At 38.9% G+C, this 17,200-nt stretch overlaps 1 protein-coding gene across 1 annotated transcript in view; it reads left to right on the top strand.

Annotated features, from left to right (window-relative positions):
- Positions 1–15,884, top strand: part of LOC148335270 (copine-8-like) — a 35,938-nt gene extending 20,054 nt beyond the window's left edge. The window contains exons 9-20 of the mRNA XM_088298834.1: positions 804–908; positions 1,732–1,773; positions 2,193–2,268; positions 3,258–3,314; positions 4,310–4,371; positions 4,505–4,551; positions 6,002–6,183; positions 8,151–8,278; positions 9,575–9,677; positions 10,166–10,223; positions 11,731–11,804; positions 12,165–15,884. Coding sequence (XP_088154960.1) covers positions 804–908; positions 1,732–1,773; positions 2,193–2,268; positions 3,258–3,314; positions 4,310–4,371; positions 4,505–4,551; positions 6,002–6,183; positions 8,151–8,278; positions 9,575–9,677; positions 10,166–10,223; positions 11,731–11,804; positions 12,165–12,377 — 1,147 coding nt within the window. The 3' untranslated portion in view covers positions 12,378–15,884. The remainder of the gene's footprint in view (positions 1–803; positions 909–1,731; positions 1,774–2,192; positions 2,269–3,257; positions 3,315–4,309; positions 4,372–4,504; positions 4,552–6,001; positions 6,184–8,150; positions 8,279–9,574; positions 9,678–10,165; positions 10,224–11,730; positions 11,805–12,164) is intronic.
- The last annotated feature ends 1,316 nt before the right edge of the window (positions 15,885–17,200 follow it).

Below are 17,200 nucleotides of genomic sequence, written 5' to 3'. Positions count from 1 at the left end.
TAACAACACAAACGCACGCTCGCACACAAACACACACATACACGCAAGCACACGTACAAATGTAGACGCTGATTGTTCACGCTCCAGAAAGCTGCCATGTAGACTCTTTAAACACTAAATGCGTTGTTCTTATATAATCTTCTATACTGGATGTATATATATTCATGTGTGGTGTGCATTAGTGCTTTAAAAGTTAATAATAATAACGAATGACAATGACTACACAATATTAAATCATGACTATCGTAAGCAATCTCATAATATATGACTCTTTTAAATATGAAAATATAACATACAAAAGCAATACAACAATATAAAAACAAAAAGAATGATAAATCATGTCTTCAATAATAAATAATGAACATTAATTTGAAAATGTAATGTAAAATCATCAAAATTGAAATCTGTCTATTACAATTTGAATATTTAAATACTATAAGTAATCCTTTGAATTCTAATCGAATAATGATTATAAAATATTGTGTATAGTTTTAATCCTATAATAATCTAAGATATTGTGGTGACAAAAATGTCCCAGTAGGGAATAATGACAATAGAACTCTTTGGTTTCCTGGGTCAAACTGTGGCCATTGTAAAGATTCCCTAAACTTAAAAAGGAAAATGGTGACACGCAAGTCGTCGGCCCCGCGGCAAAAGCAGGCCTGCCACTTAACAAACGCTGCTTTTGTCCGCATTTTGGCGTCCACTGAGGCGGCCTAAATGCTATGCGGAGTGGCTCTGACAATGAACATAGACTTTAACGTGTGTGTGTGTGTGTGTGTGTTTGTGTGTGCGCCTGGCAGGTTCACTATTTGCCACAAGACTGAAGTGGTGAAGAACACGCTGGATCCCGTCTGGCAGGCCTTCAAGATTCCTGTCAGGGCGCTCTGCAATGGCGACTACGATAGGTAGACCACCACGTTTTATCAATCAGAACAATAATAATAATGATAAATCCTAAATAATAAAGGAATACGTGTTTTTAATATTTCATCATATAATTATTAGTCATACAAAAAAAACCAATGATTATTATAAAATGGTAATTGGGCTTTTCCACTGTGACGTTAATAGTCATGTTAATGTAGTTCAGTAGATTACAGAATATCATTTTGTATATTCACTTATGACTTTCTAGCAAATAAATCTTGAATGAGGAATTGTTAAAGCTTTTACATGCACTCTAATTTGTATTAATGGTCACTATTTAGCTCGTTAATGAGTCACGGAGAAGGCAGAGTTACTTAGCTTCTTTACTCTGATGAATATTTTTAGGTCTGCAGGCTGGTGGAATCCATCATATTAAGAATGTACATGTCATATATTTCATTTACATACATCCGGCACTTGATAGAGATTAAAGCGTAGCCTTTGCCCGTGAGATTAAAAAGAAGAAGAACAGCAGGTTTGAATGGTGTCACATTCACACTGCACTTTGTGGTGGATTACTTGGACTCCCCCACTTGTTAGAAAAAAGAAAAAGAAAAAGGGGATTTGCATTTGTAATGACTTGACCTTAAACCTGCAGCAGCACATTTTTTATTCATGTATGATTTTAAGGTTAAATATCAGATCATATGATGGCAGTTCTTGTATAACCTGTCAGGAAAGAATTGTGCGAGTCTTGATCTCCACTTCCGATTATATGAAAAGATATTTTAAATTTATTGTGTAAAATTTGTTTTAATGTGAAAATTTGCCATTTAACTGTCGTGTCTTTTGATCTTGTAGGAGCATCAAGGTGGAAGTGTATGACTGGGACAGAGACGGAGGGTGAGATCACGCAACATCTGGCCAATATGGCTGTCACACTTTGTCTTGGTTCATTGTCCGTACAAACACACGCGACATGTTGCAAAGAGAACAGAGCGGTGATCAATATGAACTCAGTGTGCTGTTAGCTTTATGAGCCCAATTAGCTACTAACATGGCTAAAGTTTGATGATTTTTTTACGCAATTTTCCAATGTCTGATTTGCAAATGCAGCGATTAACATCTATGCTCTCAATTATGCAACCCACCAATCGGCTCGTTAGCGCGGATGCTTCGTATCTGCTGGCATGATGTGGTGCATGACACGCTTTTAATGCGATAATGTTGACTCGTGTTCGTGTGCGTGCTTGGGTGTGGGCGTGTGTGTGCGTTGGCGTGTGTGTGTGTGTGCCCCTGTCCGTGTCCTTCCTCACAAACAGACATGACTTTATTGGTGACTTCACCACCAGCTACAGAGAAATGTCCAGAAGCCAGTCACAGTTCCATATCTATGAGGTAATGTCTTACGCATACACACACACTCTTGCACACACACGCACACAAGCACACACCCCTACCTACATGCAGACACACAGCCAAAATGTCCTCACATGAGGGTGGTGGCACACAACGATAGAAAGCCAAGAACACACACACACACTCTCTCGGTCTCACGGTAGAAAGACAAGAATACACACACACATATCATGAGAAATAAGAAATGAGAAAACACACCAACCAATATAGAAGGACAAGGACAAACACACACTTATTCACATGAATATAGAAAGAGAAGAACACACCCGCACAAAGATAGAAAGACAAGGACACACCTGTATTATGTACACACACACACCCACACGCAAAGAAAAAAGAACACACACAGTAGAAAACGAACCAGAAATACTTTTTGTTTCAAGTGCCATTTTTGCCATTCTTAAATGTCACCCAAGTGTGAAACCAAAACAACCTAATTGCGTGTTGGTCGTCATTTGGTTGGTGCAGGTGCACCTGATGAAGTGATGAACTGATGATGTCGGCACATACACGTGTTATCTTCAGTGCAAATATCAGCATTAGGGTGGTGTACGTACGGCTAGCATCACTTGCTTAATTACTCAGTGGAGTTCGATGACCTCGTCTTTCTGATTATACCATCAGCGAAGGTCGAGAGCAAGACAAAACGCTGACGAGGAGGAGAAGATGAAGAAGAGCGGCGCTTCCTTTGCATGCCCTCAAACATGCCATCTGCATTTTGTCGACACTGCCTTCTATACAACATGTTTCCTTGGCTTGTTAGGCTCCGCACGCTTTACATTTACAGCACATGAACGGAAGCACAGCAAAAGAATTCCAGTGATGTTTGACATTGAAGTCATCTGGTGGATTAAAACAAAATAACGGCAGCCCGTTGGTGTTACCAGGATGTTGACAGTCTTCGCTCATTAGGCGTCACCATGGCAACATAAGATAATCAATTGAACAAATGTTGTTTTCCTCCACAGGTGCTAAATCCAAAGAAGAAAGGGAAGAAGAAGAAAAAGTACCAAAATTCCGGGACGGTGAGTTTTATAATAATAATAATTATTATTATTATTATTATTATTATTATTATTATTATTATTATTATTATGTTTGTTTATTTGAACAATTATACTTTATTGGTTTATTTTGTCCATATTCATAAAGTGCATACATAAAAGAATGAATTTCTAAATAAAAAGGGTATAAATAAACTAATGATAATACAGTTCTGATTTCATTCCTTAGTGGCGTAAGACTGGTACAAGTTAGAACTATTCATGAATTGGTTGCTAAAAATGATTAAACTGTGCTGCTCAATTGATTTCTATTACACCTCCCTTGGAAGACAAAAATATTTTGCACCTCCACAGCTATGAATAGAATATTTTTTCTATACAATTGTTCTAAGTGCACCTTTGCATAACATTATGTCCTTAAAAACATTACAGAAAGCAAAAAAGAAAAAAGAATCTACTGATGAACTGACTTAACATTGATTATACTCCCGCACACACTGGATGCATGTGCAATTACACTTTATTCTTGTGTGTGGGAAAAAAGCCAAAGAGAGCATGCATATTCAACACTTTAGATTACTCAAGAATTTGTGAAAATAATGCCTGCAAGTTTGCGAAAAAAATATGGAATCTGCCAAATTATGACATAAGAGTTTCTTGCATGATGCCAGTGATATGCTTTCACCTTCCATTTCTATATGAGTCATTTGCCACCAACTGTGAGTGTTCATCAAATATGCAGCAAGAAATTATCCAAATTCACTTAATTGATCCAAGAATTATTATATTTTTATGACAAATATTGTATCTGTGTTCGTCTAGCTATATATCTGGCATAATAAAGTGACAGGCAGAACAATGCAATGCTCTTCCATTAATAGTAGCTGGTCCATAATTAACTTTTGACGGCATTGTAATTTCAATATACTGTACATACCATACAATCAAAGACATTTCTATTTGATGGTGTGCAATGATATTTTTTGACGTAAAATATGTGCCTTGGCTCAATACAGGTAACCTTGTTGTCGTGCCTGGTGGACACTGAGCTGTCCTTCCTGGACTACATCCGAGGCGGGTAAGCCAAAAATGAAGACAGACAGGCGAGCCGTTGCGGGCCTCTTAATTGCGGGCGATTGCAACGGCATGACATGCTACCAATCACAAATTGATGGTGCTGACTTAATAACCAGTCTTTTTTGTCTTTGCAGGACGCAGATTAATTTCACGGTGGCGATCGATTTCACGGCATCAAATGGTGAGTGCGTTTTCTCTCTTGAAGTGTTGGAAGGCAACACGCTGGGTTTCCCTTATCACTCACATGTCGTTGTTGAGATTGACACCGCCCTATTTTGTTTGAAAATTGAACTTAAATTGAGCAAAGTTTTGATTAAATGCCACTGGGACGTGCATGCCTACAGGATTTAATATCGCGAAGAAAAGATGATTTAAGGGACTTGAAGTTTCAAATTTCTGGCATGCACAACTGCAGCAAAAATGTTTGCTTGATTAGAATTTTATTGTATTGTACATTTGATACTTTAAAAAATATATTTTAGAATTTTAATGTCTTATTTAAACAACATTGATTTTTTTTTTCTTTAAACTTGCATTTTTATTTGTAGTCATCACTCACTAAAAATATAAATTTAACAATTAATTCTGTTTTTAATTGCAATTAAAATTTAGATTTTTTTTCTTTAAAAAAATAAAAAAGAACAAAAAGAAAATTATGTTTGTTGTGTATCAATCTGGTTGTTTGCTGAGTGGAAAATAGTTTAGCTCTTTTTTTAACCCTCCCCTCCTCTTTATGTTTTTCTTTTTCATCTGAGAAATCAGGGCACTATTTTGGTGACCCGTCAGGCTTCCTGTTTTATCTCCCTCCGTTGGTCATTTATGTCTCTTGGATGGGTTGCAACTATTCAGTGAATTTTGCTTCCCTGTACTTGTGACAATAAATTAAATCCCATTCCATTCCATAATAGGCAAATCCAAACAAAACATAAAAAAAAAAAAAAGATCATTTACATTACATTTCCTCTTTTGCAATTGGTACCAAGTTATGTGGCGCTATCACAAAAACGTGCACAAAAAAAGAAAAAGTAAAAGGCCCTAGTTTTGCCTAACTTTGCACTCTGAGGCACTGATAATGTTTCTCTAGTGAAGCTTTATGAGGCGCCTGGAGACAAACATGCGTAACAGCAGCAGAGTTATTAAACGTAATTAACTTTTGGGGGCCGCACGCCCGTGCGTCTCCCCGCCATCCCGTCGCTGGTTGGTGTGATTGCACATAGAAATGGTGATATTAGCAGTATAATTGTTTTATTCCTGGCAGTTTGGCCAGAGGCCACGGTGAGTTTTTATTACAAAACTACTCAGAGGCGCTCAAGTGTGAGGCGGGGTGTGATTATTTATATGATACTTTTGGGGCTGTCATTTCTCATACTGTAGAAAAATGCAACATTTTTCTTTGTTATCACTGCAGGGGATAATAAGATTTTTTAGATACAGTTTTTCCACAAAAGAATGGGGGGAAGTGAATGAAATTTACTGTCGTCACAACTTTCCCCACGGAAACTTGGAACATGCTTGAAACGATTAACACGTAAGACTGACTTGCGATTTGCATGTATGTGACTGTGGTATGAGACGTGTACAATTCTAATTGCAGCACAATGCTGACACGTGTCCGTTCTATGCACATGCAGGCAACCCATCGCAGCCCACCTCCTTGCACTACATGAGTCCGTACCAGCTAAACGACTACGCCATGGCGCTTCGGGCGGTGGGCGAAATCATCCAGGACTATGACAGCGACAAGATGTTCCCGGCGCTCGGCTTTGGAGCCAAGCTACCCCCCGATGGACGTGTCTCGCACGAATTTGCCCTGGTGAGGACCGCAGAACATTTAAGTAAAATAAATTAACTACTTTGATAATGTGGGACAGATAAAAATGCTTAAGCCGGAGATCAAATTGGATGCAACCTCATGAATTTTCACCCAAATTCTCTGAAAATCATCCAAATTATCCTAAAATGTCTTATTATCCTGTGACATTTCAGGCACTGCATTTAGAGACTTTTTTGAGGGGGAACTCATGACACACGCCTCGCAAATTTCTTGTAGGTAAATGAGACTGGCTTTGGGATCTGAATTTTCCCCAAATTCTGCAGTGCACAACTGAACCAAAAATCGCCACTTCAAACCAAAATGGTAGACTTCCGGTGTCTTTTCCGGCATTTTTTCCGGACACTTTTTGTGGGTCTACTCATTGAAAGGATAAGTCCACAAAATTTCTTATTGGTTAGTCAAACTGCCTTTGTGGGCTGAATTTTCCAAACATTTTGCGGTACACTACAGAACTTCATGTGCCCTCCTCAAAGGGACAGTGTGTAGAATATCGTGCTTTAAAAAAATCATGCCAGCCAATTGCAGGGCACACAAAGATAAACAAACATCTGCGCTCACAAACACACCTAGGGGCAATTTAGAGTGTCCAATCAACTTGCCATGCATGTTTTTTGGAATGTGGGAGGAAACCGGAGTACCCGGAGAAAACCCACACAGGCAAATTCCACACAGGAACGCCAGAGCCGGAATCGAACCCACGACCTCTACACTGTGAGGCCATCATGCTAACCAGTCTTCCACCGTGCCACCCTTAATTAATATCAATAATATGCTAAACCAAATTTTTCTATCACATCAACGTTTTTTTAATATAATATAGGTCTAGTAATCACTAATTATATTACACGGGTGGCGGCTCACCATACAGGAGGCTGCCATGTTTCACTGCCGTCTTTCTGCTACGAAGACCCAAAGGAAACAATCACCCGAAGACAAATTTGCTGGATCAGTGACTACAGCATGTGTAACAAATGCAATGCACTTACTTTGTCACTTGAGAGGATACTAGAAGTCATTTGTGATTACATTTTGCTTGCACCTCAGCAGAAGACGTTGGTGCTGAACTTGTGAAGTGGTCTCGCTGAGGCACCAAATGTCATTATGCTAAGTCAAACTGCCTTTGGGGATGAATTTGACCCAAAAAATCTGGAGTATAATACTGAACCGCAAGAGTCCTCCTCAAACCAAAATGCAGACTGACTTGTGGTTTATTGGTCAGGGCTTCTTTGATACTTTTTTGTGGATCAACTCATGATAGAAAAGTCTACCAAATGATATATTGCGAAGTGAATCTGCCTTTGGGGCTGGAATTTTCCAAACATTCTGGGGTAAAGTACTGAACCTCAAGTGTCCATGTTAAACCAAAATGGCAGGCTGAGCTCTGTCTTTTTGGGCAGGGCTTCTTGAGACTTTTTTGTGGGTCTACTCAAAATAGAAATGCCTACCGAAATTTCATGTTGCTCAATCTAATTGCCTTTGGAGGATGAATTTTCCCAAAATTCTGTGGTACACTAAACCTCCTGTGTTTACCTAAAACTAACATGCTTTCATGAGCCTTTTTTTGCGGGCCGACTCATGAGGCAAATTGAAAAGATGAAGAAGCAGTTTAAGTATGATGTCATTTGTTAATGCCAATCATAAGCCTGGATCTCCACCCATAACACAGCACCAGATATTCAGACAGTGTCTGCTCGTCAGTTCTTCCTTCCAGATGTTTCTCATTAGCTCTAACAGGCGCACATGCATCCATCTTGCCACTAAGAACGAACACGTGGTCATCTTTCTATAGTCACTGCTGCACGTGTGACATCATTACACCAGATCTTAGAAAGCCTCCCACTTATGGAGCTCTTAAATAATGCAGCGCTGGCTCCTTTAAGAAATTCCTGCTTAGTTTGTTTCATCATCGTTTTTGTGTGTGTGTGTGTGCGTGTGTGTGTGTGCAGAATGGCAACCCACAAAATCCATACTGTAGCGGCATTGAGGGCGTGATGGAGGCTTATTACCAGAGTCTCAAGTCAGTGCGCCTCTACGGACCCACCCACTTCTCCCCGGTCATCAACCATGTGGCCAGGTACTGATAATAAGTCTTTCAGGGTTTATAGCCAATCATCAATCTTCATTGCCATGCTCCACCCACACGCAATGAAGAAGAAAGAACAAATGTTTGCAATTCCGTTTTGCTCGTCTCTTTAATATCCAGCGAGTGACGTCATTTAAAGCCATTGCAGTACATCGTTAAGTATCTCATTAACTTCTCTTTGCCGTTGTTATCGCATTTTCCCGTGAAACGCCTCGGTGCCGTGTGGCGGTGCATTGTTCACATTCAGGCCAAGTTTGAGTGACCAAAAGAGATGAAGTGTTCTTTGTTACAAGCACTTCCAAGATGTCTGTTTTCTCAACCGTTTTGCTTATGATAAAGGGTTTGCCAAAAGGAAGTTGTAATGAAAATCAATTTTGAAAACAGTGTCGTGTCTTAGAATGTTTGTTTGATGAATGACCACGCCACGTCCTCCTTGGAAAACTGCCAATCACGAGTCAATCTCTCTGTAAAGTCACTTCATCAATCTCTAGTCGTGCCTAATTTACAGCACGGCACATCATCCAATTTCAAACAGTAACTCCGGGCTAATAACCACAGGCTATATATCTTACCTTTCTTGCAATCTGGATGGGTCTCATCTCCACCCCATGACCGGTTGTTCCGGCACAACATTTTTGGCATCCGGAGCATTTGGTTCGTACATGTATGGTCCATCATACGTCATGCTAACAAGTTACAACCTCCTCCTCCAACTATTGAAACATCTGAATCCCCTCAGATAAATTTGAAATATCGCTTCCTGGGTCAATTTCTGATTGGCTTTGTACACTTTTCATGTTGAGCTCCACTAATGATGTTTTTTGAATGACATCACACTGGCGGGTTTGTCGCTAGCCAGGATCTCACCTTGGGAAAACGATTGCTTTGTCGAAAATACAAAAGAGAAATGATCTTTTCCGTGCGTTATTTGGCATTTTCTGAAATTACTTCACACTTATCTTTAACCTAAAATGTCCACTTCAAACCAAAATTAGACTTTCTAAATGGCTTCATTAGACTTTTTTCGTGGGTCTAGTCATGAGAAATACGTTCACCAATGTTTTTGCTGCTAAGACTGGATTCAGGGGCTGATTGTTTTTACGTAATTTTGGTGTGCACTTCTGAACCTTCAGTGTCGACTTGAAAACGAAATGGTAGACTTCCTGCATTTTTGGGAATATTTTTTTTAGACTACTCATGATAAACATAGCAACCACATTTAATGGTGCTAACTGTTCTTAGGGGCTGAATTTTCCTTTTTCTTCTTTTCTCCTCTCGCCCCTGCAGGTATGCGTCTGCAGTGACGGATGGCTCTCAGTACTTCATCCTGCTCATCATCTCGGACGGCGTCATCACGGACATGGCTCAGACCAAAGAGTCCATTGTCAATGTAAGTGCTTTTGTTTTTATACTGTCAGTTCTTGTGCAAAGATTAATAAGCCATATTGCTGTTTGTGTGTGTGTGTGTGTGTGTGTGTGTGTGTGTGTTATGCTTGTTTGTTTGAGCAAATTATGTTTTAACTGATGCTGTTTTAATTTTTTTTCTGCACGTGAATTCACAAAATTGATTTTTGTGAAAAAAAAAATAAATCTTAGATTGAATTTAAAGTCCATATCGCCCTGCCCAACGAGTACCTTTTTCGGAAGTTTCCAATCTCTGCTTAACGACCAACACCGAAATGAGAAAAGTGAGCAGACAAGAAAAAGGCAGATTGATTTTAGTCTTTTTTCCCCACAATGGTGCTTCCTTTTTCTCATGGGCTCAGCCAGTAATTAGCGGCACTATTTCACTGACAGCCTGCAGCCCGAAAGATAGCAAACAGCGCTAAATCCCCCTCGTTGTCTCTGATGCCTTCTTTTCTCCTCTCACCCTCACAGGCCGCCGCTCTGCCCATGTCAATTATAATTGTCGGGGTCGGACCAGCAGAATTTGATGGTAAGCGACATGCATATTGCGCACATGTGTGTGTGTGTGTACGGCGTTAATCCTCCATTCCATACTCGCTATCTCCACTCCCACATGGCACAAGACTTCTCTCCATGCCCTCTTCTCGATAATTGTTGCTCTTCCCAGCTACGCCGCCGCTGAGGGGAAAATTCCCCCTTGTCATGCCAGAGGATGACTGCTTATTTCCCATGTAACATTGCTGCAAAAACACTCACCCAGTAGAGTTTTTATTTATAGAATTGGGCAGGAGTAATGATACTGGACTAAACGCAAACGTGCAAACATTTGGTATGTTGGCTAAAACATAGCAACATAGCAACTTGAATACGGAATCTGCTTAGACAGATCGATAAAGACTTCATGACGTGTTCTGTTGTGGGAGACTATTCCTGATGTGAATCGATCAAGGAGTGATACACAAACAGCTGTTATACTAAAACTAAACTAAACTAAAAGATCCCTCAGGGGGGGATTGTGCCTTTTCTGTTACCGGTCCTTCCATATGGAATGAGCTCACATTGAAGCCACTGTCCATTTTTTAAAACCCGTTTAAGACCCATTTTTATTCGTTAGCTTTCGACTCAACATGAGACTGTCATTGCGTTTATGTGTTTTAATTTGTGTTCTAATTATATGACGGCATATGGAAAGCGCTTTCTTACAGTTCCGGCTGTTGTGAAATGTGCTAACTGCTAGTGTGCCTTAATACAGCAATCTAGCAACCTGCAAAGTTTTAACAGAATGTGCTAAGGCACATTAATTAGATTTAGTCCTTTAATTAGGCACTATTCTGGAATGAGAATGAAAGATTAGTATGCTAAACTACAACACAATGGTTACCTGAAAATGCAGCTTGGTAAGAATTTTACATCTCCCACTTTAATTGGGTGTTATTTTCGAATGTGAATGAATAAAACACGAACCTCCTTGCAATTGGTATGCTAAAATACCGGTAGATAAGATGCCTGGGTACATAAAGTGCTAAGGCAGATTGATGAGGAATACACATCATGCTTATAGTCAAGCATTATTTCGGATGAGAATCGATTAAATGCAAGCAGTTGGTCTGCTGCAGCAAAAAAGCAACCTAAGTAAAAAAAAGTGATAAGGCAGATTGCTAACTATTTTACCCCTTGCCCTTTAATTCAGTACTATTTCTAATGCGAGCATTTTTGATCATGCTCATGTTATTAGTTAGCATGCTAACATAAAGCAACAATTTACATTGTGCACTATTTTGGTACTATTAAATTAAAATTGAGAATGTACTAACAGTCGGTTTCTATTTGTAATGCGAATGGATCAAACGCTAATATGCTAACAATACGCTAATATGCTAAAATATAGCAACCTGGGCAGAGAAAGCACTAACATAGATTGATAAGGATTTCATAGCTCATTCTGAAATTTGGCAGTATTTCAAATGAGGATAAAGCATAGGTTAAAAGGCTAACATTTGTGTGTGATGTGTTCTCTGATGTAATTGCCCCCCAAGAAATGATCGAACTGGATGGTGACGAAGAGAGGATCTCCTCCCAAGGACGTTTCGCTGAACGGGACATCGTTCAGGTATGAAACATTCCCAGGCTCTTGGTTTTGTATGACTCAGCAGAAAATCTTCACAGGAACTTTGAAATAAAGGGGAATTTTATTAGCATTCTTGTTAAGAACTTGTCCGTGTTTTCCTTTGTGTATACTCAAGTCTGCTAGCTAGCAGATCTTGCTCAAACCTGGCAAGATCCAACGACAACAGCCGTACAAGCAGCGCTTTACCTGAAGTCAAAAACATTTTGCAACATTTAGCAAAATAAATTCAATAAAATAAGTAAGGATATACAGTACAACATGCCTAATGGCCGGATGCTAAAAAGGATAGTTGATCAAATGTGAACATGCTATCAGTTTATTCTGGCATTTCTTCTCTTAAAGTTTGTTCCGTTCCGGGACTACATCGACCGCAGGGGCAATCACATCCTCAGCATGGCCCGGCTGGCCAAGGAAGTGCTGGCGGAAATCCCTGACCAGTTCCTGTCTTACATGCGGACGCGGGGGATCAAACCCGGACCCCTGCCGCCCCCTTATACACTGTGCCCTCCGCCAGCTCTTCACCCTCTCCTCACCAGACGGGTAAGCCGGATCTAAGCTTTCGAAGACTCGTCGTCTTCTTCTTCTTCTTCTTCCAAATCTTCACTGGAAGCATTTGAGACGGTGGCTGGTCACTGTTGTCGGAACGCCATGCAGATGGACGCTGCGCAAATGGACAGTGGGGACGATAGCCGTTTTAGGGGTGTGAGCAAAGCCGCATGAAAGGAACAGACTGTATTTGGATCCCACCTCTGTCACCAAATTGTGTCTCTCCATATATAAATGTTTACAAGTTGAGGCCTGGAAAAGGATGAAACTACCAATCAATGTGAGGATGCAGTATCAGAGCGTGTGACTTTTTCATATTTACTATGTTATTAAATGGAGCATGTGCTAGTTAAAGAGAAGCATGCACTGTCGTCCTGCACTCAGGGCTTTGTCCTGCCCCACCGACTTGAACCAGCCTTACTTTTTGGCAGCGTTCTTCCGCACGGCTTTTTGGAACCGTAGCTACGCAGTAATCCACGCCCTTCACTTGTAAACAGGACTACAGCGTGTCATCATTTTTTTGGGTTTGCATATTTTTTTTATCGTCCTACCTCTCAGTGTGTTGCCAAAGCATGCTAGCTGGTCTGTTTTATTTTGTTGTTGTGGAATTCTTACGATTTTTCTTCATCTGATCCAAAGGCCATTGGTTACAAAAAAACACAATGAGGAAGTGAAGCCAGTAGTAAGTTACTGCTGTAGTTCTGGTCGGATTTAGACATTTTCCCTTCTTGAGAAATATACAGGACTGGCGTATCAGATGGTGCTGAAAGGTTTGCAGCTAATCCAGCTGACGATAACTCACAATACCTATCGTAACTGGTGATACCTGTCGTAGCAGAAGATGCCTCTGATAAATTATATACTACTACCGATAACCATCTTAAAGGATACACGTCGAAAGTTCGTACCCCTTATAACTGGCAAATCCATTGATAAATGGGACTGATCATAACTAAAAATGTATTTGATGATACTCATAGTAGATAACGATGAACATTGTAACTGACGATAGCCATCTTAATTGACGATACCCACCGTCATGACGATAACGGAGGGAACTCACGATACCTGCCATAAATGGTGAGAAATGCCCGTTACAATTGATGGTAAACGTCAAAATTGAGAAAAAAAATTTGTCACTATTAATAATTGTCATAACGTTGATATCATCTTAACTGACGACTCCCATTTTCGTAACTGACTATAACCACTTTAATTAGCGATACCCATTCTAACTGGTGATGTTTATTATTGATAATATCTATTATAACCATTATAACGGGCCATAATGGCAGAACCGATCATCATTGACAGTACCAGAATTGTTGATATCTGTCATAACTGAGGACACCCTTGTAATAGACAAAACCGGTTGTATTTGATGACAGCTATCATAAATGTAGGTACGCGTCTTACCTGGCGATTCTTAGTTGATTCTTAGTTAATGATAACTGTCAAGACTGTTGATAAATGTGTTACAAGACAGAAGTGGCAGTACTCACAAACGTTCACAATACTGGAAACTGTAACCGCTATTTAAAGAAACACACTCAGCTTTTGAGTGTGTTTGCATTTTACCATGACAAATATAAATGCTTCAAAAAGTTCAGATACATTTCCTCACCAAGGTCTTTATAATAATAATATTAATATTAATATTGTGATGCATAAACTATTTCAATGATTTGTTAATTTGTCTTTCTGGCTATCAGCTGCCTACTTTTCAGGGAAACTTCCAAGCTCAAATAGTAGAGAGTGATTATTTGTGCTGCACCCCATTAAAGTTCAGGAAAAAAAAATCCCCCTCACGTTGACCCACAACCCTCATGTTTTATTTGTTTATTTATTTTTTCCATTTATTTTTTTCTTTATTTGTTTTAATGTGAAGTCAAGCGCAAACAAGCAACAACTCTCTTCCTTTTCACTGTATGGAAAAAAAAATCTAGGACCTGTTATTAAGGTTTACAACATTTTCTAAAGTCAGGCCTCAAAATACACATCCATAACACGCTTGTAAAATGTTTTCTTATACATATAAATACAGTATATATTTATACACGGTTCAAATATCTGCCTTTTTTTGGTGTATGGGCTCATGATATTTATCTTATTATTACATGCTGCTTCTTTATGTATCATATTTTGTACTGAGGCCTGTAATCATATTTAAATTATGACTAACAGGCCTTATCCGTGTTTCTATGTTGAGTTATTCATATTTAAATGATGAACGACAGGCCTGTATTTTTTATAACTGTATATTGTGAACACTGACACTCTGTAGCATTGTTCCCTCCAACACTTTGTTTAGTGTAATGCCGGCATGAAAGGGTGGTCTGACAGACTTTTTGTATTCTTCACTGTTATTCTTTGTACATGTATTACGTCTTGTTTTTTTTTGTTCTTTTCACACCTGAGAGTCAAATGTAGCATCGATTGCTGAAAGAAGGCAGGAAATGTCTTGTTAATGCAAAGTCAATGGACTGCACTGGACACTTAATTAAGTATACTGTCCAATAAGTTCCAAAGCAAAAATAAATTATGTTTAATTTAATTTTACTCTTATTTTTAGTTCAATTGTTGTGAATAGTTTATCAAGGAAAATGCTGTTAGTTTTTTTTTCTTTTTTCACAATAAGTCATAGTAGATTACTTTATTTGAATTTAAGATTTAATATTTTAAACCTTGCAACATTAGGTAACCAAAATAAATGATATTAATTGGCCTGGTGTTCATCTGGTAACCCATTTCAGTCAATTTGGGGATGTTGGGGCAAGTCAAGATCAAAATATTTGTAATAAATACATATGAAGGGCCAATAAATAAATTGATGAATACATTTCCTATAGCTAAATCTGGTATGGTTACCTTATTATTTTCGATCCCATTTCTGTCACTAAAAATGTGTCTCATTGAATTAATGAATTAATTAATGAATCAATTAATTAAGTATTCTTTATCTAAATGTGGTGTTTTTGTGAGATTTTTTTGCATTGGATTTCAACAGATTGGACAGTGTCCCTAATGCTGTGTCCAGTGCGTGTATCGTACATCCGGTATATAATGAGTATACTGTATATAGTGTGCAGCTCGTAGAGCGTATATCACGAGGCATGAAGGCCTTTCATTTCATTTATTCATGACGGCAACTTTGACGTCGCCCACGCGCTCTCCGTCTCGTGTATGTGCATCCAGCGCATGTATGAAACATGCATGACGCTTGTGTAACCAGGCCGACTTTTGATTGTGCTCTCAGAGGTACAGTGCTTTCATGTCACTAGCTATTAATTGCCCCGTCAGCGACCCCATTTCCAAAAAAACACGACAACATTTAACATTTTTAAAGGCAGTGATCAGAAAATAGCAAGACTTCACAAAGATGTCTGCTAACGATGCGGCACTGGGATGCATCAGTGATGACCTGTTGCGCTTCGCGGCAGGCTAATTAGCCGATACGAACAAGTGCAGCTAAAGCAGACTTAGAGAGACATAGCTCGGTCCGCTGCCTTTCCTGATATATATATATATATTTATATTTATATATATATATATATTTTTTTTTTTTCTATTCAATAAAAGTTTAGCAAAGTTGGATAATGCTGTGGATAATGGCTTGTTATTCTGCTGTTGGTCAAGCTCCCCTTTGGATAATTGCATTCTTGCTAAAAGGCTTTTGTTATTCTTTCATGACCAGGTACCGTTGGACAGTGCTGTTTATTATTTTGTTGTGTTGGTTTCGCTAATTTATTTTTTAGTTTAGTTGCTCTAAGACATCTCAGTTCCTTCTCAATGTGTTTTGATTTTTTTTTCATACTTTCGTTTTCAGTAAAGTATTTTTGCAATGGCTTAGATCATTTATATTTCTTTTGGTTTGGCTGAGATCTTTTATTTGGCTGTTTGATGAATTCTGCGTATTTTTCTGTTGGTTTGGTGTAGACTGCTTACTTTTTTGTTAAGTTGGTTTGCAACCTCCTAGTTCGTTGTCTACATGTCAAGTATTTTCAGTTTCCATCATGACCAAATGTAGTTAGGTTGGTTTAGACCAGTGGTTCTCAAGTAGATGTTCATGAATGCACGTCAGGGGGTATGTGAGATTTCAAAATATATTTAAAAAGTAACCTCCGTGTGCTTGATCACAGCTGTCACCAAGAATGACAATAGATCATCAGTGAAGCACAAGCTCAAGTGCGTCACTATAATATCTCGCTAAGGAAAATCACACAATTCAGCGCAAAAATTGATATTCAGCATTGACAATAGGTAATGTCAATTATTTACTAGATTTTTAAGATGATATTTATAAGTCTTGCTCATTTTATTTAGCTATATCTTCCAAATAGTGTAAGAGATTTAACTACAAATAGAGACTCAAAGTTTAATGAAACAGACACTGATGGCACAGCACTACGTTTTAAAGGTCCCCTGACATGCGCGTTGCAGCGACGACAACAACAACCCTCTGGACACCCTAATTATGTGCTCCACTGGGAAGTTCTGCTGTTAGCCGAGCATTAAACCAGTGGATTTTGTTTACAAAATGAGTTGTTCTTTGCAAGGCTCGCCTGTTCCACTTGCATGTTTACACACTTACACGCGTCATTTTTTTTTCCATTAAAAAAATGCTCTGCACAGGTTAGGGAGCACTTGCCTGAGTAAATATTTCACAGGGGTTACATCATTGAAAAAAGGCTTGAGAATCACTTGTTTGGACCAATTGTTTTTATGTTGGGTTTGTCTAGAACACCTTAGTTGCATGTCTATGTTTTCAGTATTTTTTCTGTAGGGTTGGTCAAAAGTTTTTTGTCAATATTTACAGTATTTTCAACTTCTGT

The sequence above is a fragment of the Idiotropiscis lumnitzeri genome, chromosome 6 (assembly GCF_059441095.1).
Source record: "Idiotropiscis lumnitzeri isolate Australia: NSW breed Sydney's pygmy pipehorse chromosome 6, RoL_Ilum_1.0, whole genome shotgun sequence".
NCBI lineage: Eukaryota > Metazoa > Chordata > Actinopteri > Syngnathiformes > Syngnathidae > Idiotropiscis > Idiotropiscis lumnitzeri.
The sequence above is the reverse complement of the archived record's forward strand: the minus strand, read 5'-3'. Positions and strand labels throughout refer to the sequence as shown.